The sequence below is a fragment of the Oncorhynchus mykiss genome, chromosome 20 (genome assembly GCF_013265735.2).
Source record: "Oncorhynchus mykiss isolate Arlee chromosome 20, USDA_OmykA_1.1, whole genome shotgun sequence".
Taxonomy (NCBI): Eukaryota; Metazoa; Chordata; class Actinopteri; order Salmoniformes; family Salmonidae; genus Oncorhynchus; species Oncorhynchus mykiss.
In genome coordinates this window covers 35,078,139-35,102,242 of record NC_048584.1, presented here as the reverse complement: position 1 = coordinate 35,102,242, position 24,104 = coordinate 35,078,139, and the positions used below count along the sequence as shown (strand labels likewise).

At 40.8% G+C, this 24,104-nt stretch overlaps 1 protein-coding gene across 1 annotated transcript in view; it reads right to left on the bottom strand.

Moving 5' to 3' along the window:
- LOC110499391 (CUB and sushi domain-containing protein 1) overlaps window positions 1–24,104 on the bottom strand; it is a 412,624-nt gene that overhangs the window by 77,150 nt on the left and 311,370 nt on the right. The window contains exons 21-30 of the mRNA XM_021576507.2: window positions 17,579–17,767; window positions 16,426–16,595; window positions 8,403–8,559; window positions 8,094–8,285; window positions 6,789–6,915; window positions 5,870–6,072; window positions 5,222–5,413; window positions 4,234–4,372; window positions 3,195–3,382; window positions 1,266–1,460 (exon numbers count right to left, since the gene is read on the bottom strand). Coding sequence (XP_021432182.2) covers window positions 1,266–1,460; window positions 3,195–3,382; window positions 4,234–4,372; window positions 5,222–5,413; window positions 5,870–6,072; window positions 6,789–6,915; window positions 8,094–8,285; window positions 8,403–8,559; window positions 16,426–16,595; window positions 17,579–17,767 — 1,752 coding nt within the window. The remainder of the gene's footprint in view (window positions 1–1,265; window positions 1,461–3,194; window positions 3,383–4,233; window positions 4,373–5,221; window positions 5,414–5,869; window positions 6,073–6,788; window positions 6,916–8,093; window positions 8,286–8,402; window positions 8,560–16,425; window positions 16,596–17,578; window positions 17,768–24,104) is intronic.

The window sequence follows — 24,104 nt, the reverse complement described above, 5'->3', positions numbered from 1 at the left end:
CTGCATTGATGGGTCAGTTTTATGCAATTAATATTGCAATGATTTGACTGTTTATGCAGAAATAAAGCAGGGATTGGTCAAAATTGCAAACCCTCGCATAATATATGGGAAATTGTTGGTTTTGCAAAAAAAATTGCGATCGCAGAATAGCAAGAATCCTGGAGGGACTAACTATAGATCCAAGGCTTCATTTGTAGTTCCTCTCCTGATTTGTTCTGCAGTCTCCTGTTGTTGTATATCCTTCTAAACTAGCTCTAGCGTTTGTTCAGTTTTCGACCCAGTAGGGTCTAGACTAGAGACAATGAGCTGTTTGCTTTGCTCCAGCTGTGTCTTGGTGCACAAAACCCACTCTATTGTTTATGTGAATGCCGGAGTAACTTCTTAATGACATACAATCAGATTCATAAAAGCTCCAAATCTCTTAACGGTAGGAGCTCAGGTGGATTTTCACTCATGAGTCTCACACTCCCCCCGCTAGATCTGACACTTGATGGAAGAAGGGAAAAAAACAGGTGAAAATTAGTTTTAAAAATTAGAAGCAAGCGAATCTTGCTTGTTTCCTTGAAAATAGCTTATATCCTAAAATGATCAGCTTTATGCATACATCTAGAAATCTTTATTGAAAACAACATAATTCCATGTTCATCATGTCGACTATAACACTTTGGTGTGTGTCTCTCATATCCAAGTCATGTCTCCAGTGGCCGTGCTGCTGTAAGGTAGAGGCTCAGTGTGTGAAGTGGCAGGGTGGAGGCATAGAGATGATGTGGCAGCAACTACACAGCCACCTGTCTGAGTTTTTGTCTCCTCAGAGACGCACAGGCATGAAGGAGAGAGAGAGAGAAAGGGGGGTGGGGTGAAAGGACGAGTGAGTGGCAGTTGTCACCGCCCAAGCTCTCACAACTGTCAATAAACTGCTTGAAAGTTCAGCCGTGGTCTTTAAAAAATAAATACTCCCTTCTTGTGCAAAGACAAAAAGGGGTCCACAAAACCTTTCGGTGAAACCAGTAAAAATTGGCTTGATATTAGCCTTGATTGATAGTGCCGATGATGGTTAGCCTCGCAAGCCACCTGATCTCACAAGCTTACATGAATGGTTCTCTCCCACAGAGCGGTAATCAGTCTGTAATTAAGAGGCTAGATGAGGGTACCAAGACAAATCAATTAGACTTGAAGGGAGGACAACAAGAACTCAAGCTACTCTCTCTGTGATAGGCTGTTGGGAATCAGATTTTATAACCGTAGGCAAACTGAAAAGATCTTACCTTTACACGATGGTAGGATCTTGTCCCATATAGGTTTTCCATCTGAACCGATAACACATGTGATTGTGGCTGGTCCAACAACAGTATATCCAGAGTTACATTGATAGGTCACTGTGGAGGCCAGTTTGTAGTCCATGCCCACGCGACTGCCGTTCATGATATTTCCAGGGTCAAAGCATGCCTCCCTGGGTTTCTCTGTGGAGTAGAAAACATACACAAGCTTAAGATAAAGTATCATGCAGGACAATTGACCTTGAGCAGAGAGACTTTATTTCAATACCACACCAAGAAAAAGGAAAAACCATAATAATTTTTGCTAAAGCATTGCAACTTATCCATAAATGCAAAAGAAACTCAGCAGTTGAAAAGCCCAGATATCGGGAACAGGCAGGGTATGGTATCCTGGGTTACAGGGTGCATTCAAACAAATCAGATCAAATGTTATTGGTCACATACACACATTTAGCAGATGTTATTGCGGTTGCATCGAAATGCTTGAGTTCCTAGACCCAACAGTTCAGTAGTATTTAACAATTCACAACAATACACACAAATCTAAAAGTAAAAAAAATGGAATTAAGAAATATATAAATGAACATTCCAGGGATTCTCGGAAGCCGCAACTGATGTTTCTCTTTGGTGAACCTTCATGTAAGATGCAGAACACAGGGAGTGTAGAGTACAAAAGAGCAAGTAGAGTTGCTCCAAGGAATTCTCAATAGAAAAGACGAGCACAGAGGGGAATGCAAGGTAAGCATCTGGGTCTGTAGGAAAAATGGGGGAGGGGGGGTGGGGGGGTGAGGGCAGCCAGTGTCCTTAAGGGAACAGACACTAGGAGAAGGACAGTTGGAAAAAGCTCTGGAGGTGGTGCTTGTATACACTGCCAAACAAGATGACAGCTAACAGCCCACTTTTCTCTGCTGCCTTGTGCTTTAAGAAGCAGTGAAAGTTGGAGGGTAGCGGTGGGAGATTTTATCACTGAAATTGCTATAGTGCATCACAATTTCATACCGCATTCCAATACCCAGAGAGGGAAAATGCTTCTCAACACACAAGGCCAAAGTGTACATGCCAATGCCCTCAACCTAAAGGTACATTTTGACATGGATTTATGAATACAATTAGAAATAAAGTAGTAGAAAACATCAACAAATATATGAAGTGTATTACAGTAATAAGTATGAAAACAGAAAAGGCATTATTTTAACCTTCTCAACATTTAAATTACCTTAGTTAATGGTGCATGGATGGGAGAAAAATATGAATATAGGAGATTGATTTACAGAAAAAATGAGCATAGATTATATTTTCAATTAGAGAGAGAAGAAACATTTGAGTGCTTTTAGCCTTGGGAGATGACAAATCTCGCCGAGTTCCCATGGAAGGTAATTAACTGTTTTTATTGACAAAAGCACAGTTAAATACAGGACCAACAAAACAAAATGACAAATTATGCCATTGATTGGTTTGAATAAATCTTCCAGGAAGAACGAGACGTTGAAGTGGCAAAATACTATACACATCTGTGTTCATGTGTTTTGTGACTTTCATTGATTTTCTGTAACAAATCAAACCAATTATCCAGTTGATCTACAGTAGTTCTATCATCAATGCCTTTAATCAAAAAGCGTTTCATAAAAAGAAGTAGGTTGGAATACATACTGTTTCTCAGATACTGCATAGCTGTGTGTAGACAACAAAATAAGTTCATCTAGCTGACAGGAAGAACAACATGCAATAAGGCTTATAAAAACACGTTGTCTATAGAATGTCTTCTCCAGTTCCTGGAAATCTTTCATCTTAGAAATCTATATCTGTTGAAAGCATTTTTTTTTTATAGAGACATAAACCTTACGATATGGCCAATGCTATACACTTTCATAGAAACCTAGGGTCACCTCCTGTGAGACTAACATGTTGACAACTTGCCTTTGAATTCAATGGCAAAGCCAGACATCCCGAGGGAAGCGTCACTCCTGAAAGCGAGGAAGAGGCTGTTGCCACTGCTCTCGATGCGCTCCGGGGCCTGATTTCCCTGCAGGCTGCTGATCAATGGGCCGTTGGAGTTATCCCCCTCATAGATGTGCAGGAAGTCATAGCTGGGCTCCATGTTGAAACTGGAAGTATGCAATAGAAAACAATGTTTATTAAAGACTGATGCCTGATTCACAGGTTGGCATATATTGGGATGATTCATGTGCTGGAGGCAGCTCTGCAGTGTTTCACTAGTTGGCCACCAAGTCATCAAATCTGATTGTAAACCTAACCCTAACCTTAACCACACTGCTAACCTTATGCCTAACCCTAAGAATATTTTTGTTTTCATAACTTTTTATGATATATAGCCAATTTTGACATTGCCACTGGCCCATCTAGTGAAAATCCAGGACAAGATTCATCCCAAATAACATAAATCTGAGCCTGAATTACACCGTAGGGCCAACCAGAACCATACTCTGTTGGCTCGGATGTTCCCATTCACATTTTCTTCCCAGCAACTATGGCAAGGCCAGGCCAGTTCAGCTCGCTTTGGCCCTACATTGTGAAGCAGGCATGTGGGGGCCTGTTTGTACAGTCTGTAACTGCCATTAGAGGGATGGTGAGCAAGTAATGTTCTGATGAATCTGAGATCAACTGATAAGAGTTATTTGGGATTATTCTCATTTGAGCCTATGTAATTCCTGTGGGTTGTGGTGCTTTGTAATTCGAGGAACTATAGTACATTTCATCAAAGCTATTCCATCTATAGGTATCATCTAGGTATATGGCGTAATACAGTTAACACACACTGATTTGGATAATATTTGAACAAAGGCAAACTATTTCACCTCAAACACAGATGTGTTTGATGTTTGTTTACAGTAATTACCAAACTGACAAAGACAGAGTGGATACACTCCTTCCATCTGCTCTTTGACCTTGCTCGTTATTACCGTCGGTGTCTCGCAGCATAGCAGGAGTGACATACCTTTTGAAAATTAGGGCTATAACAAAGTCAGGGTTGACTTTAATTCTCCAGTCACATTCTTTTCCTGGTGGGTACGGCTGTGGATAGTTGGGTGATAGAATCACCCCAGCAGGGCCTGTCACGTTGCCGCCGCAGGTAGCTATCACATCAAGGAGAGTGAGGGCAACACACAGGTTTTAATACGACTTGTCTCCATCACATTAACTGTTTATGTTGATTGAAGTGACAAAACAGGCCACCATGCACAGACGTTCAGTGACAAACAGTAGCGATGGCATTCCTCCCCGCCACTGTCATTCAGAAAGGTTATTCACATCTTTGCTTCTTTATTTTTGCCGTTGTGTGAGACTTGTTTGAATGTCAATTCAAGCGTGAGCCAAGCAAAATAAGACTCCATTTGAGTTTCAATCCTGTCAATCATGTACTTGATTGGGAGGGTTTGTAAGAGCAACATTTTTCTAATCTTAGTAATCTTCCACCATTACAAATGATTCTGGCTATAAATGGCCTTCCATCAAACAATTATTAGTGGTGTGGTAAACATACCAAACGACTAGAAGTGACAAAGCACGCTGTCTGACAAAAGGACTGGTTGACAATGGCTGAAAATGCCAATTACATTTCAGTTACTGATGAATCATTTTTCACAGGGGGATTCACACTCTACTGAGACATGGTTTACATTCCTAATGTTACATTTCATTCATTCTAATAATAACCATGTCACTCATTCAACATAAAGTAATTAAGCAGACACAAACAAGTGGTGGTTCATAAAACACTGTTTACATGGATTTTCAGATACCACAAATCCTTCAATGAAAACAACGCAGCGGCCTAGCATACACATCCCAAATCACCTTCTTGCAGCAGAATTATTCTAAAGGGAACATCTACCTATTCTACAAACCCTTTGCTGACATCAAGCCAAGAAGAGAAATAACAGTGGAGTCATTTCTCCATTACTGTGGAAGTCAAAGCAACACACCTATACAGGTTGGAGGGTCTGGCTGCCAGTAGAACCTGTTGTTGAGCTGTACACAGGTGATCTTGTCCAGGCCCTGGACCTGGTAACCTGGGTCACACTGGAAGGTGATGGTGTCCCCGGGCTCCCGACTATCCCCGTAACGCGTCCCGTTCTGGGGTGTCCCAGGGTCATTACAGGTCATGGCAGTAGTAGCTGAAATCGCACAAATTAATCACTTATGAATATTTACATGAGACAAATGCTGACATTTTGACAACACGCATTTAATTTATACAACAAACAAAAAATATCAGACAAATGCTGATTATGATATAATATTGTATTTGAAATCACTGGACTGGCAGCAAACAGAATTGTGGAGACTACTTGTCTTTTAAAATAATAGTTCCAGAAAATATTTGCCATTTATATGCAAATGCAATGCTCCATTTCATGTATATTTGCATGAAATATTTATGGTGCAAATGTTTTTATTCGTCATAAGAGTGGTTTATACGTGGATATAAAAGACATAAAAACTAGTTCAAATCGAGGCTGAGAGAGGGTAATGTCAAGAAACATACTGTAGCCTTCGTCTGAAAAGTTACTGGTATGAATGTCATTATCAGAATACTTCTGGTCTGTTGTGACAGGTAGAGTGCTACTTACTTGAGAACTGAATGGAGAAGCCTGACTTGCTGATGAAGTAATCACTGTCAAACTGGAGTGTTAGGATGTTGAAGGTGCTGTGGGTGTCCTCGGGCAGAGCTGACCCACTCCATTCCTTCAGGAGGATACCACCCTCTGTCGGACCGTCCCACACTTTCAGGATGTCATGGGCCACTTCCGTGTCAAACACTATGAAGTGGAGGCTAAATAGAAAGAGAGAGAATGATTAATTATACACTATGCAGCTCTTCAAGAATTAGAACCTTGCGTACTATAGTCTGGCATTACCATTGGTTCACATTCGTGACAAACACCTACACAACAATACCCCATAAATCAACTGACCAAGGGTAGTTACCAACTTGTAATACAAAATTATCATTGGAGTTCTAGCGAATCAGTCCTCAAGTAATGCCTCAGACCAAGGAAACATCTAGATCAGAACAATCTTGATCGCCAAAGGAATGTTTCAATTATTTTCAGCGGCAAAGTAGAGAGGATGAATTCTTTAAAAAGTCCAATAGCCAGCGATGTCAATTGTATCTCTCCCCCTCCTTGATCCTTAGATTGCTTGAATTGAATTGGCATATCTGATTTCTATGGCATTTCTAGCGGGCATAATTGGTTTATCTTTGGAGGTTATTGTTTGGTTTTGAAGAAGCCAGTAATGGACCTAAAGGAATATATGCTAATGGTAAGGAAGGCCTAGCAGTGGGGGTGAAATGCAATCAGCAATGGCACATTTAATCACAAATCATTTTCCAAATGTGCAGCAGAACAATTGCTCCGCTATACTAGACACGCCTCGCAATAAACTAGCTGATTTCACTTCAAATTTAAATGGAGTCAAGAAAAATTGGGCTATTGTGTATCTAATGGCATATTCCAAGGGGTGTGTCCCTATTGTGAGATACTGTACCTAATGGTTTTGCCTGTGTCCGCTTCAATGGACCAGGTACAGTGGAGGTTGTTGTCGTAGGGTGCAGGGTAACCCGGGGAGAGTATCCGTCCAGATATTGCACCTGCAATGTGGCCTCCGCATTCAGCTAGATGAGGAAACCAAAACGTGTATTTTACCATAGTCATCAGCAGCCCTAGTGTTCAGTGTAAATATGTTAAGGGCAAGGCTCATATCATCACAATAGAAAGTCAATTAAATAAGCTACCCTGATCTTTTGAGGTGTCTTAATCCTGATGAACCTCAGGCTGGCTTCTCTCTCTGGCATCAACCAGACCAATTCATAAACATCCCATAATACATTGCATAATCACACTTGAAAGAACCTAATATGTTCTCTAGCTTCTCCACACACGTGTGTGTTTTATTTTATTCACTGCTGACGACAGAAACAGAAAGGAGGATATCCCTATTATGTCACTTCGTTCAAAGGAAAGAAAAAATACAATGACAGCCTAGGGCAATGTCATCCATTTTCCATGCTACTTTTCTGCAGTATAGAAATGTGTCTGAACCGAGCTGGGCTAATTAAGGAATGAGGCTGAACTGAAGAATGACACTGTAATGTATCAGTTCTCACCAGCACAGAAAGCTCAGAGTGTCCTTACTTAAATTAAGAGAGAGACACACAAGGTTTCTTCATATATAGCTTCAGGGGCAGTAATATAGCCAGCATTAGGGGATAAATGTTCATAGCTGTTAACTAGTATAATATTTCAGTATAGTATAAATGACAGTATGACTGGAGGGGATTTGACTCATAGTTAGCCTGAGAGAGCGGAACTGGCAGAGCTCGTCAGATTATGGAATCAGTAAGATATTAATAACAGTGGGACAGAATGCAAACAACACAACAAAGTCCATGTTGACTGGTAAAATAATATAATATATTCTAAAGTATGCAGTGGATGAAAATTAATCCTTTGATATGGGCATCTTGACCATTACTCTGATAATTGAAATGTCAACAAAATCTTCCTTAGGAATGGAAATGGTGTGTTTGGCCATAATCAGGGAATGTTCCCTGATGATACCTACTACAGTACATACCATTTTCTTTCCAAATTCTATACTGTCTATACACACCACATATTTATATTCTGGATTCTGACACATGCTCACTATAATATATCTTCTCTGGGTTCTTAATTCTTGATTTCCTATTTAATACATTTTTTTAATAATTTGCTATAACACCTGCAGATCTGTGTATGCGACCAATAAACTCTGATTTGATTTGTCTATTTTCGGCAACTACTCACTCACCTAGACAGGAAGGCAATGGTTTGTCCCAAACCCTACGGTCTCCACTTTGGCATGCCAGAGTGCTGCTTCCATGGAGAGTATAGCCAGGGTTACAACTGTACAACACAAAAGTGTTCGCAAAATGGCCGTCATCTTGAATCTTGTATCCGTAATTCGGAGTTCCTGGTTCTTCACACTTGACAAGGTCAAAACCTACAAATACAGATTTGACGCTTTAGCCCATTTAAACATAAAAAAAACTTGTGTCCACTAAAACTTGAATCAGGGAATATATATATAGGCTGTGTCTCGAGGACATCATCTACTCACTGCTGTAGGTAAGTCTGAATCCCTTGTTCGTTTCAGTGCCGTTGCTGTTGAACTCAATCCAGAGGTGATTTGAGGTACTGTTGATGATGACATTGTACATGTCAGTTTTGGAGAAATTGCCAAGAAGACGATGTGAAGTATCCTTCCCGTCATACACCTGTTGATGAAAGAACAACACTATAATGCACAGGTTTGTCAAAATGCTATTAATATTCAAGATAATATTAAATAGCATACTGTATACTGTACAGTATGCAGCCTCTTGCAGTACAATTACAATATTTGCAGAGTGGCAGCGTAAGAGGTTTGAGTGAGTAGTTAGCATTCAATTCACCAAGAAAATAATAAAGAGCAGATGGGTAGATACATATTGTACATACATAATATGAATATATACACTACGGGAGAATAATTCAAGTTGGGCATCCAGAGGATAGTGGTCAAGACAAAGGCAGAAACATTTTAATGCGGAGGAAGGGTGCTTATTCCAAATAACATACACTACCGGTCAAAAGTTTTAGAACACCTACTCATTCAAGGGTTTTTCTTTCTTTTTTTTACTATTTTCTACATTGTAGAATAATAGTGAAGACATTAAAACTATGAAATAACACATAAGGAATCATGTAGTAACCAAAAAAGTTTTAAACAAATGAAAATATATTTTATATTTGAGATTCTTCAAATAGCCATCCATTGCCATGATGACAGCTTTGCACACTCTTGCCATTTTCTCAACCTGCTTCATGAGGTAGTGACCTTGGAATGCATTTCAATTAACTGGTGTGCCTTGTTAAAAGTTAACCAGATGTTAATCAGATGTGTTGTGACAAAGTAGGTGGAGTACACAGATGATAGCCCTATTTGGCAAAAGTCCATATTATGGCAAGAACAGCTCAAATAAGCAAAGAGAAACGACAGTCCATCATTACTTGAAGACATGAAGGTCAGTCAATACGGAACATTTCAAGAACTTTGAAAGTTTCTTCAAGTGCAGTCGCGAAAACCATCCAGCGCTATGATGAAATTGGCTCTCATGAGGACTGCCACAGGAATGGAAGACCCAGAATAACCTCTGCTGCAGAGGATAAGTTCATTAGAGTTACCAGCCTCAGAAATTGCAGCCCAAATAAATGCTTCACAGAGTTCAAGGAACAGACACATCTCAACAACAGCTGTTCAGAAGAGACTGTGTGAATCAGGCCTTCATGGTTGAATTGCTATAAATAAAAAACTAGTAAAGGACACCAATAATAAGAAGAGACTTGCTTGGGCCAAGAAACACGAGCAATGAATATTAGACCGGTGGAAATTTGTCCTTTGGTCTGGAGTCCAAATCTGAGATTTTTGGTTCCAACCTCTGTATCTTTGTGAGACGCTGTGTAGGTGAAGGGATGATCTCCACATCTGTGTTTCCCACCGTAAAGCATGGAGGAGGAGGTGTTAACCTTCTTTGGGACTGGGGGGCAGTATTGAGTAGCTTGGATGAATAAAGTGCCCAGAGTAAACTGCCTGCCACTCAGGCCCAAAAGCTAGAATATGCATATAATTAGTAGATTTGGATAGAAAACACTCTGACGTTTCTAAAACTGTTTGAATGATGTCTGTGAGTATAACATAACTCATATGGAAGGCAAAAACTGGAGAAAAATTCCAACCAGGAAGTGGGAAATCTGAGGTTTGTAGTTTTTCAAGTGATGGCCTATCCAATATACAGTGTCTATGGGGTCATATTGCACTTCCTAAGGCTTCCACTAGATGTCAACAGTCTTCAGAACTTTGTTTCAGGCTTCTGATATGAAGGGGGAGCGAAAAAGAGCTGTTTGAACCAGGGGTCTGGCAGAATGCCATGAGCTAAGTCACGCGTGCAGCCGTGAGAGCGAGCTGCGTTCATTTTCATTTCTAAAGACAAAGGAATTGTCCGGTTGGAATGTTATTGAAGATTTATGATAAAAACATCCTAAAAATGGATTATATACTGTACATCGTTTGACATGTTTCTACAAACTGTAATGGAACTGTTTTGACTTTTTGTGCCTGCGCCTTGTGAATTTGGATTTGTGAACTAAACGCGCAAAAAAAAGGAGGTATTTGGACATAAATCATGGACTTTATCGAACAAAACAAAAGTTTATTGTGGAACTGGGATTCCTGGGAGTGCATTCCGATGAAGATCATCAAAGGTAAGTGAATATTTATAATGCTATATCTGAATTTTGTGACACCTCTCCTTGGTTTGAAAATGGCTGTATGTTTTTCTGTGGCTAGGTGCTGACCTAACATAATTGCATGGTGTGCTTTTACTGTAAAGTTTTTTTTAAATCTGACACAGCGGTTGCATTAAGGATTAAGGAGAAGTTTATCTATAATCGTATGTATAACACTTGTATGTTAGATCAATGTTTATGATGAGTATTTCTGTAATTTGATGTGGCTTTCTGCACTTTCACAGGATGTTTGTTTGAGACAATGCATTTCTGAACATAACGTACCAATTTCAAATTAAGTTTTTGGACATAAAGATTAACTTTATCGAACAAAACACACATTTATTGTCTAACATGTAGTCCTGGTAGTGCCATCCAGTGAAGATCATCTAAGGTTAGTGATTCGTTTTAACGCTATTTCTGTCTTTTGTGACACCTTCTTTGGAAAATGGCTGTATGGTTTTCTGTGGCTAGGTGCTGACCTAACATAATCGCAAGGTGTGCTTTCGCCGTAAAGCCTTTTTGAAATCAGACACTGTGGCTGGGTTAACAAGAAGTTTAAATGGTGTACAATACTTGTATGTCTGAGGAATTCTAATTATGAGATTTCTGTTGTTTCAGTGGCTGTTGGCGAGGTGGGACACTATCCCAGAGAAGTTATGGTGTGGGAGTGCTTTGCTGGTGACACTGTCTGTAATTTATTTAGAATTCAAGGCACACTTAACTAGCATGGCTACCACAGCATTCTGCAGCGATACGCCATCTCATCTGGTTTGGGCTTAGTGGGACTATAATTTGTTTTTCAACAGGACAATGACCCAACACATCTCCAGGCTGTGTAAGGACTATTTTACCAAGAAGGAGAGTGATGGGGTGCTGCATCAGATGACCTGGCCTCCACAATCCCCCGAACGTAACCAAATTGAGAAGGTTTGGGATGAGTCGGAGCGCAGAGTGAAGGCAAAGCAGCCAACAAATGCTCAGCATATGTGGGAATTCCTTCAAGACTGTTGGAAAAGCATTGCATGTGAAGCTGGTAGAGAGAATGGCAAGAGTGTGCAAAGCTGTCATCAAGACAAAGGGTGGCTATTTGAAGAATCTCAAATCTCAAATATATTTTGATTTGTTTAACACTTTTTTGGTTACTACATGATTCCCTATGTGTTCTTTCATAGTTTTGATGTCTTCACTATTATTCTACAATGTAGAAAATAGCAAAATTTAAAAAGAACCTGAGTAGGTGTACTAACATTTTTTACCGGCAGTGTACATATTAAAACTTACAGTCACACAAAACTTACAACTTCACAGAAATATGATACACATAGATATGAGAATGGCGCCAGAAGGAATGGCAGCCGTTTTACGGGCTCCTGACTAATTGTGTTATTTTGTGTATTCTTTGGTGCTGATCTTAACTTTTTTTGCACATAATGTTTCCTCCATCGTTTCCTATGACGAAAAAAGCTTCTGGACATCAGAACAGCTATCACTAACCTCGATTTGGACGAGGACTTCTACTTCAATGAGTCTGATAAGACTACGGTGGCAAATTAATAAATCAGTCCTACCCTCTGTTCTATTGGCGAAAGTACAATCGCTGGAGAATAAACTGGAAGAGCTCTGTTCGAGACTATCCTATTAACATGACATTAAGAACTGTAATATCTTATGCTTCTCTGAGTCATGGCTGAACAAGGATACGGATAATATACATCTAGCTGGTTTTTCTATGCATCAGAAGGACAGAACGGCAGAGTCCGATAAGATCAGGAGGGTGGTGTGTGTCTCTTTACTAACAACAGCTGGTTCACAATCTCTAATATTAAGGAAGTCTCAAGGTTCTGCTCGCCTGAGAAGAATACCTCATGATAAGCTGTATACCACACTATTTACCAAGATAATTTTCATCTGTATTTTTCATAGCTGTCTATTTATCACCACAAACCAATGCTGGCACTAGGACCGCTCTCAGCGAGCTGTATCAGGCCATAAGCAAACAACAAAATGCTCATCCACAGGCGGCGCTCCTAGTGGCCAGTGATTTTAATGCAGGAAAACTGAAATCAGTTTTACTTCAATTCTTCCAGCATATCACCTGTGCAACTAGAGGGGAAAAAACTCTAGGTCACCTTTACCACACACAGAGATGCATACAAAGCTCTCCCCCACCCGCCATTTGGCAAATCGGACCCATAACTCTATCCTCCTGATTCATGCTTACAAAAATCTACAGGACTGTTTCTCTAACACAGACTGGAATATTTTCCGGGATTCATCCAACAACATTGAGGAGTTTACCACATCAGTCGCCGGCTTAATTAATAAGTGCATCGACGCCGTTGTCCACACAGTCACTGTATATATCCCAACCAAAAGCCATGGATTACAGGCATCATCCATACTGATCTAGAGGCTATAGCTGCTGCTTTCAAGGAGCAGGACACTAATCCGGACACTTATAAGAAATCCCGCTACTCCCTCCGACGAACTATCAAACAGTGAAAGTTTCAATACAGGACTAAGATCAAATGCTACTACACCAGCTCTGATGCTCATCGGATGTGGCAGGCCTTGCAAACTATCACGGATTACAAAGGGAAACACAGCCGAGATCTGTCCAACGATGCAAGGCTTCCAGACGAGCTACAAATGAAGTCAGAAGTTTACATACACTTACGTTGGAGTCATTAAAACTTTTTCAACCACTCCAAAGATTTCTTGTTAACAAACTATAGTTTTGGCAAGTCGGTTAGGACATCTACTTTGTGCATGACACAAGTAATTTTTCCAACAATTGAATTCCAGTGGGTCAGAAGTTTACATACACTAAATGCCTTTAAACAGCTTGGAAAATTCCAGAAAATGATGTCATGGCTTTAGAAGCTTCTGATAGGCGAATTGACATCATTTGAGTCAATTGGAGGTGTACCTGTGGATGTATTTCAAGGCCTACCTTCAAACTCAGTGCCTCTTTGAAAGACATCATGGGAAAATCAAAAGAAATCAGCCGAGACCTCAGAAAAACAATTTTAGACCTCCACAAGTCTGGTTCATACTTGGGAGCAATTTCCAAATGCCTGAAGGTACCATGTTCATCTGTATAAACAATGGTATGCAAGTATAAACACCATGGGACCACGCAGCAATCATACCGCTTAGGAAGGAGACGCGTTCTGTCTCCTAGAGATGAAAGTACTTTGGTGTGAAAAGTGCAAATCAATCCCAGAACAACAGCAAAGGACCTTGCCAAGATGCTGGAGGAAATAGGTACCAAAGTATCTATATCCACAGTAAAACGAGTCCTATATCAACATAACCCGAAAGGCTGCTCAGCAAGGAAGAAGCCACTGCTCCAAAACCGCCATAAAAAAGCCAGACAATGGTTTGCAACTGCACATGGGGACAAAGACCATACTTTTTGGAGAAATGTGCTCTGGTCTGATGAAACAAAAATAGAACTGTTTGGCCCTATTGAACATCGTTATGTTTGGAGTAAAAAGGGGGAAGCTTGCAAGCCGAAGAACACCATCCCAACTGTGAAGCACGGGGGTGGCACATCATGTTGTGGGGGTGCTTTGCTGCAGAAGGGACTGGTGCACTGCACAAAATAGATGGCAACATGAGACAGGAAAATGATGTGGATATATTGAAGCAACATCTCAATACACCAGTTAAAGCTTGGTCGCAAATGGGTCTTCTAAATGGACAATGACCCCAAGCATACTTCCAAAGTTGTCGCAAAATGGTAAGGACAACAAAGTCAAGGTATTGGAGTGGCCATCACAAAGTCCTGACCTCAATCCTATAGAAAATTTGAGGACAGAACTGAAAAATGGTGTGCAAGCAAAGAGGACTACAAACCTGACTCAGTTACACCAGCTTTGTCAGGAGGAATGGGTCAAAATTCACCCAACTTAGTGTGGGAAGCTTGTGGAAGGCTACCCAAAACGCTACCCATCAACCCAGAAACCCTGGACCCACTCCAATTCGCATGCCGCCCAAACAGATCCACAGATGACTCTCTATTGCACTCCACATTGCACTTTCCCACCAGGAGAAAAGGAACACCTACGTGAGAATGCTGTTCATTAACTACAGCTTAGTGTTGAACACCATAGTGACATCAAAGTTCATCACCAAGCTCAACATTAAACTCATCATGCACCTTCCTCTGCAACTGGATCGTGGACTTCCTGATGGGCTGCCCTCTGGTGGTGAGAGTCCCCTCCTGTACTCCTTGTTCACCCACGACTGCGTGGCCACACATGAATCCAACACCATCATAAAGTGCCGAAGACAAGACGGTGGTAGGGCTGATCACCGACAACGATGACACAGCCTACAGGAAGGAGGTCAGAGACCTGGCAGTGTGGTGCCAGGACAACAACCTCTCCCTTAACGTGGGCAAGACAAAGATGCTTATCGTGGACTACAGGAAACAGAGGGCCGAACATGCCCCCATTCATATCGACGGGGCTGTAGTGGAGCGGGTCGAGAGCTTCAAGTTCCTCGGTGTCCACATCACTAAGGACCTATCATGGTCCAAACACACCAACACAGTCATGAAGAGGGCATGACACCGCCTATACCCCCTGAAAAAGTTATACAGCTGCAGCATTGAGAGGATCTTGACTGGTAACGTTAGCCAACCGCAAGGCTTTACAGAGGGTAGTGCGTACAGCCCAGTGCATCACTGCCATCCAGGACCTCTATACCAGGCGGTTTGAGAGGAAGAGCCTAAAAATTGTCAAAGACTCCAGCCACCCAAGTCATAGACTGTTCTCTCTGCTACCGCACGGCAAGGGGTACCTAAGCGCCAAGTCTGGGACCATAAGGTTGCTGAACATTTAACGAAATGGACTATTTACATTAACACCCTTTATTATTTCTTTATTTATCTTAATTGTTTTGCACTGACTCTCCTGCACCTGCTCTATGCACACTCACAAGACTCTACCCACACACTCACACACACTACTGTACACTGACACTCCAACACACACACACACAATACATACGCTCACACACACACATATTGAAGACACACACAATACATATACGCTCACACACACACACACACACACACACACACACACACACACACACACACACACACACACACACACACACACACAGACACACACCCTGGTTGCCTAGGGGTCACTTTTACCACTACCCACATGTACTGTATTACCTCAATTACCTTAACTACCTCGTACCCCTGCACATTGACTTAGTAACAGAGCTCCTTGTATATAGTCTCGTTATTGTTATTTTATTGTGTTACTATTTCCTTTTTATTGAGAAAATATTTTTCAAACTTTTTTTAAACTCTGCATTGCTGAGAATGGGCTCATAAGTAAGCATTTCACTGTAAAGTCTACACCTGTTGTATTCAGCGCATGTGACCAATAAAGTTTGATTAGATTTTCTGTTTAAAGAGATTGAACAGAATTTTAAAGGACAATCCCGCCACTTTATAACCAGTTATTATGTTGTTATGCACTACTGTAAGATTTGATACACATTTTCTCATTGGCCTCTCTATGCCTCAAGCTCTGGCATCATGTAATTTTAATGAAGGCATTAATAATTCATGATTTGACTGAGTCACTACCTCTGGTCTCTTACGGGTTTACATTGGACCATAACTGCATTCAAAAAGTTGATGCTGCAGTGAAAAAGTCTCACATCGAGTCCTTTATGAACTATTTGATCACCTTGCAGTGAGAAGACTATGCATTGGGATGTATTGATATGTAACATCTGCGGAGTAAATATCCAGTGTTGTGTATGAGTGATGTGAGACTCACCTTCAGGTAATCCCCCTCATGGAGCAGGAAGTTAGTGGTCGTGACACGGATGCCCTTCCCTGCCTCCGTCTCAATGCGGTAAATGCACTCATGGTTATTGTCATAATTGGATGGGTAATTGGGTGATAGCAGAACCCCCTCGCTCCCAACGGTAGTGGTCCCACATTCAGCTAGGCAGAGAGACAGAGCGAGAGAAAGTGAGAGCGAGAGAGAAAATAAGCAAGAGAGAGAGAGAATATGATATTAAGACATTTCATGGCAATCTGGGTTTAAAGTCAGAAAAAATATCTTTAGAGAACTGTCATATATTTCCCTACACACTAGACGCTGCTCATTCCAGAAAACGAGAGAGAGAGAGAGAGAGAGAGAGAGAGAGAGAGATAGAGAGAGAGAGAGAGAGAGAAGACCTGTGAGAAAAGTCATATCTGTCTGTTATGAATCTGAATAGGGGCATTAAAGGAGCCGTTTAACCCTAAGAGGAGAGTTCACCACAAATGTTCAGCAGGTTGAACCCAGAATACTTCAGCAGCTGCGACCTGTTATCCACTGATGGGCCAATCAGATGTTTCCCCTGCTGGAATTTTGATGAATCTCCACAACAGAAACTTGAGGGGAATATGAATTAATGAACAGCTCTCTGCATTAAGTGTGTGTTGGTCACCAAGGCTCGGGGCTGTGCTGGGACTGGATGTCCTTGTAGTTAATATTCTGATGTACCTCAGGTATAAAAGCAAATTCTGCCTGTAGACCTTGAGCCATGTGAGTTTAAACTCTAGTTCGGTTCTCGTGGGGTTATTGCCTAATTCTCTCTACTGAACTTTTTATGAGAAAACACATGGCTCTTTGTAGGGGATGACAAAATGACAGCCAGATCATTTGTGGTTTCTAACTCTGCCCTGGTTTCATGCTCTGCTTATAGAAGTATGCTTAACTGGAAGCAGTTGGGTAATATTTTTGATATTGTAAGTTAACCATTTGACAATATTCAGAAATGTAGGGAAATCAATCATTAGAAACTAGCTCATGGACTTGCATTATACTGTATGCTCAGTATAGCTCCTTCTCCTGCCTTTGGCAAAGTACAGTACAAGTTATTTCAAAGTACAAGTATTCTCAGTTTGTCCAAATGAAATGAAAGCATGTGTCCACCTACCCACACACCTTGGCAGGGCTCCACTCCAGACCCTCCGGCCTCCCCCCAGGCAAGTGATCTTGTGGTCCCCCTCCAAACGATAACCCGGGAAGCAGGAAAAAATGAGCGAGTCCCCCACTCCAAACTGGAACCCAACTCGCCGACTGTAGGCTGGCACTCCTGGATCTTCACAAGGCTCTAGGCTGTACTCTGTGGAATACACCAACATGTTTCCTAACCCTCAAACTGCTAACATAATTTAACTGGGGTCATTTTGACCCAAAAAATAAACTATTTGAAAAAAACAAAACAATCACAGCAAAATGTCAACTTCATTTAAATAATGTTATCTGGAAAACAAATGTACCAAAACAAACTTATTTTTGCAAAAAAAAAAAGCTCTAAAAAAATAAAAAAAAATAGTACTAAAATACAGATTTACAATCATTTGATTGTAGTATCATTTAGTTTTTTTAAATGTTGAAATATATATTTTTTATATATGGCTCAATATGTGTGTGCCTTGTAACCTCTACAGCAGTGGTTCCCAAACTTTTTATAGTCCCGTACCCCTTCAAACTTTCAACCTCCAGCCGCATATCCCCTCTAGCACCAGGGTCAGCACACTCTCAAATGTTGATTTTGCCATCATTGTAAGCCTGCCACACACACACTATTAGATACATTTATTAAACATAAAAATAGGTGTGAATTCTTGTCACAACCCGGCTCGTGGGAAGTGACAAAGAACTCTTATAGGACCAGGGCACAAATAATAATATAATAACAATCAATAATTTTGCTCTTTATTTAGCCATCTTACATATAAAATTATATTTGTTTATCAAAATTGTGAATAACTCATCACAGGTTAATGAGAAGGGTGTGCTTGAAAGGATGCACATAACTCTGCAATGTTGGGTTGAATTGGAGAGTCTCAGTCTTAAATAATTTTCCACCCACAGTATGTGCCTGTATTTAGTTTTCATGCTAATGAGGGCCGAGAACCCACATAGGTACGTGGTTGAAAAGGGCATCAGTGTCTTAACAGCGCAATTTGACAAGGCATGATACTCTGAGCGCAGCCCAATCCAGAAATCTGGCAGTGGCTTCTGATTAAATTCCATTTTCATAGAACCACTGGTCGCAATTTCGATGAGGCTCTCTTATACAGATATCGGTAAGTGGACTGGAGGCAGGGCATTGAGGATGGTCTTTATTCATTCAGACAGAGAAGAGCTCCAACTTCTTAATCATAGACTCAATTTTGTCCCGCACATTGAATATAGTTGCGGAGAGTCCCTGTAATCCCAGATTCAGATCATTCAGGCGAGAAAAAACTTCACCCAGATAGGCCAGTCGTGTGAGAAACTCGTCATCATGCAAGCGGTCAGACAAGTGAAAATTATGGTCAGTGAAGAAAACTTCAAGCTCGTCTCTCAATTGAAAAAAAAACCGTGTCAATACTTTGCCCCTTGATAACCAGCACACTTCTGTATGGTCGCTGCCCATATCATTGCATAGTGCAGAAAATACACAAGAGTTCAGGGGCCTTGCTTTAACAAAGTTAACCATTTTCACTGTAGTGTCCAAAACGTATTTCAAGCTGTCAGGTATTCCCCTGGCAGCAGAGCCTCTTGGTGGATGCTGCAGTGTACCCAAGTGGCATTGGGAGCAACTGCTTGCACGCGCGTTACCATTCCACTATGTCTCCCTGTCATGGCTTTTGCACCATCAGTAGAGATGACAACACATCTTGACCACCAAAGTTCATTTGATGTCACAAAGCTTTCCGGTACTTAAAAAATATCCTCTCCTGTTGTCCTTGTTTCCAGTGGTTTGCAGAAGAGGATGTCTTCCTTAATTGACCCCCCATAAACGTAACAGACATATAGCAGGAGCTGTGCCCACCACGTCTGTTGACTCATCCAGCTGTAACACATAGAATTCACCGGCTTGTATGCAAAGCAGTAATTGTTTCAAAACATCTCCTGCCGTGTCACTGATGCTTCGTGAAACAGTATTGTTTGATGAAGGCATTGTCTATGTAGTTTTTTTGGCCTTTTCCCCCAGCCATATTGGTGGCAGCAGGAAGAATTAAGTCCTCCACAATAGTATAGGGCTTGCCTGTCCTAGCCACTCGGTAGCTCACCCTATACAACACTTCTAATCCCTTCTTATTAATGGTATCTGTTGCTTTTATACATGTCTTACTACTCAAAAGTTGTCTTAATTCTTGCTCAAAAAATGCCAGTGGCTTCTTTTTCAAATTGGCATCTTTTATTTCTAAATGTCTGCTTAAATTCTTGTCAATCTAGCTGCATTGTCCAATTTACAGTAGCTATCACAGTGAAATAATACCATGCTATTGTTTAAGGAGAGTGCACAGTTATGAACTTGAAAATGTATCAATAAACCAATTAGGCACATTTGGGCAGACCTGAACAACATTTTAAACAGAAATGTAATGGTTCATTGGATCAGTGTAAAACTTTGCACATACACTGATACCAGCTAGTGGCCAAAATTGAAATTGCGCCTAACCTAATACCTAACCTAATACATTGTAACCTTTCGCTTGCATTTCAAAGATGGAACAAAAAACAAAACAAAGCATGTTTTTTTCTTTGTATTATATTTCCCCAGATCTAATGTGTTATATTCTCCTACATTAATTTCACATTTACACAAACTTCAAAGTGTTTCCTTTCAAATGGTATCAAGAATATGCATATCCTTGCTTCAGATCCTGAGCTACAGTACAGGCAGCTAGGTTTGGGTATGCTATTTTAGGCGACAATGTAAAAAAGGGTCCGATCCTTAAGAGGTTTTTAGAAAATAACAATGTGTGATGATATGCCTTTGAGTTATCAACACCTGTTGGGCCTCTCCCAACACAAACAGACTAATTGTTTTGTACTAGCATAGCTGAGAAGTCTCAACTCCACTATTACAATGGAGTTGAGTTTTGGTGGAGTATACCTCCAACTACATTGAGTCATAAGAGTCCTAAATGAATGTCTTGTAGCCTACCTATGTTTGTCCTGTGTTAAGGCATTATTTTCTTTGGGTGTTGCGATCCATATTTTGGGATTAAAATCACATTTTAAGCGACCTTCGCCAAGGGAGCAGATAACAGATAAAGAGCAACCCGTCATTGCACGGAATATTTAGTAGTTTTGTCAGGGGATGCGTAGAGGCAATTTTTTTAAAATCAAAAACTATGGATGCCAACTCCCACTGACTACAATCAAGAGAAGCACAGGTACAAAGTAAGCATGACACAATTGATAGTTCTTAAAGTATTGAGCATGTTTTAAGTCACTAACTTCATACTTGATTGGAAAACAGTGGATTACGCGGTGCAATTTAGTCACATTGAATGACGTTTTTATCCAGTAGCACCGACTTTACACAGGACAAACATAGGTACGATTTAAAGAATGGAAATTTTTACAGTATCGTCTGATGTCACTCCGCCAAAACTAATCGACACAATTACATAGCCTACATATGGTGGAGCTGAGAATGCTCAGCTAGTATGAACATTGCTTGCTAACCATGCTATCCTTTGTGTGTTTTGTAATCAAAGTTTGGTCAGTAAAATGGTCTGGTTATCATAAGTGATGTTACGATTGATTCCGGAGCTTCAAAGCATGTATCGAAATTGCTTGCGCCTCGATCTCATCTACAGTGTTTTTACGCAAAATGGTACGCAAGCATCAGAATGCTCAGCAACGCAATCGTGCAAGGTAAACGCAGCTTTTCATTGGAAAATAATGTACTTCTTGTGTACCAAAATGCAAAACTGTCATTGTGATGAGCCTAAGCAGTTAACTTCTACCGAGTTCACATGCAAGACGGAACTTGGAATCTCTGAAATCTGGAGAAATAAACATCTATCTGATGTTCACACACTGATATTTATTGCTGACCAGCAGATGTCACTAATGTGTACTGCGAACAAATAATGAAGCTCCGAGAAATGAACTGTTTTTCAGCACAATTTGGGGAAACTATGGAGCCTTCAGAAAGCCTCATAATTAGTAATTATTATTATTATTATTATTTATTTAGAAATGTTAGTATTACCTCTGTTTGATAAAGCCAACCTGTCCTGGTCTCTACTCACCACCAACGTGAACTGGCTCCTACTTGAGCTCACCGGTGAAGACCACAGCTTTACGCTTCGATCACACCGACATCATCACTGCATTTTGGTACAGCAGAAGTACATTAATTCCCAATAGAACACTGCATTTGCCTTGCAGCCTTGCAGAGGTAGTTGTAGTACGTTATGTGTGATGCATATGTTGTATTTATCGAACGTATGCGTCAAACTGTATGCGTGGACGACTTGACAGAAATGGTAGCAGAAGGTGAATGTTGAACTTTTGTTACACACAAACAGTACCCAGATGATGCTGCGTAACTTCTACACTGTCGGTGTGATCGAAGCGTTAGGCACGTCTCTCATTATTAGGTTTCTCCCGTTTCTCTGAGGTGTTGTCATTGTTTATTGGAAATGTTAATGTTTATGCTAATAATGTTTTTTTTTTCATAAACGTGTTGACCACTGGAATGTTCATTGGGTAATTGCAATAACTTTAAAGTGTGTTATCATTGTTCTGTGGGAATTTACCTATGTAAAGGTATAAACGATTTATCCCTGGTAATGGGGTTATTATTTAGGATTCCCTAATCCTCATGCAGGGCTGTTTGTCTAGGTAATATGCTGTTACTATAGCTCTGCCATACTCAGATGTTTATGGGCATTTTGCCCTGTGTTTGAAGTGCTTTTGTCTTTGTACTCGAGTCGGGTTATTATATTATTGGCAGAGCAAGTTTATTATTTTGCAACCAAGTTTGAAGGCCCAATGCAGCCATTTTTATCTCAATATCAAATAGTTTCTGGGTAACAGTTACGGTAACTTACTGTGATAGTTTTCCATTAAAATGGTCAAAAATAAACAAAAATAGTAATTTACCAAAAAACGACACATTTTCTCAAGACATTTGCGAGGACTGTCTAGGAGTTGTCTGAGTGGGGAGGGGAAGGGCGCAAAAGCAATGCATTAAACACAGAGTGGATCAATCCTTGAATGGAGGAGACAAATGGAATGGATATTTACAATACAGTGCATTCAGAAGGTATTCAGACCCTTTCCCTTTCTCCACATGTTGTTATATTACAGCCTTATTCTAAAATGTATTAAATTCATTTATTTCCTCATCATTCTACACACAATACCGCATAATGACAAAGCGAAAATAGGTATTTACATTTACATTGAAAATGCATATTAAAGTATTCAGACCCTTTGCTATGCGACTCGAAATTGAGTTCAGGTGCATCCTGTTTACATTGATCGTTCTGGAGATGTTTCTACAACTTGATTGGAGTCACCTGCAGTAAATTGAATTGACAGGACATGATTTGGAAAGGCACAATCCTGTCTATATAAGGTCCCACAGTTGACAGTGCATGTCAGAGCAAAAACTAAGCCATGAGGTCGAAGGAATTGTCTGTAGAGCTCTGAGACACGATTGTGTCGAGGCACAGATCTGGGGAAGGGTACCAAAAAATGTCTGCAGCATTGAAGGACCCCAAGAATGCAGTGGCCTCCATCATTCTTAAATGGAAGAAGTTTGGAACCACCAAGACTCTACCTAGACCTGGCCACCCAGCCAAACTGAGCAATCAGGGGAGAAGGGCCTTGGTCAGGGAGGTGACCAAGAACCCGATGGTCATTCTGACAGCTCCAGAGTTCCTCTGTGGAGATGGGAGAACCTTCCAGAAGGACAACCATCTCTGCAGCACTCTACCAATCAGGCCTCTATGGTAGAGTGGCCAGACCAAAGCGACTCCTCAGTAAAAGGCTCATGACTCTCAGACCAGAGAATCTTGTTTCTCTTTGGACTGAATGCCAAGCGTTACGTCTGGAGGAAACCTTGCACCATCCCTACAGTGAACCATGGCGGTGCCAGCATCATGCTGTGGGGATGTTTTTCGGCAGCAAGGATAGGGACACTAGTTAGGATTGAGGAAAAGATGAACGGAGCAAAGAACAGAGAGATCCTTGATTAAAACCTGCTCCAGAGCGCTTAGGACCTCAGGATGCAGGAGTGACTTCGGGACAAGTCTCTGAATGTGCATGAGTGGCCCAGCCAGAACCCGGACTTGAACCTGATTGAAATCTCTGGAGAGACCTGAAAATAGCTGTGCAGCAACGCTCCCTATCCAACCTGACAGAGCTTGAAAGGATCTGCAGAGAAGAATGGGAGAAACTCCCCAAATACATGTGTGCTAAGCTTGTAGCGTCATACCCAAGAACACTCGAGGCTGTAATCGCTGCCAAAGGTACTTCAACAAAGTACTGAGTCTGAATACTTATGTAAATGTAATATTTCTGGGGGGTTTTCCTAATACATTTGCCAAAATTTCAAAAAAACTATTTTTGCTTTGTCATTATGGGGTTTTACGTGTAGATTGATGAGGGGGAAAAAACAATTTAATCAATTTTAGATTAAGGCTGCAACATAACAA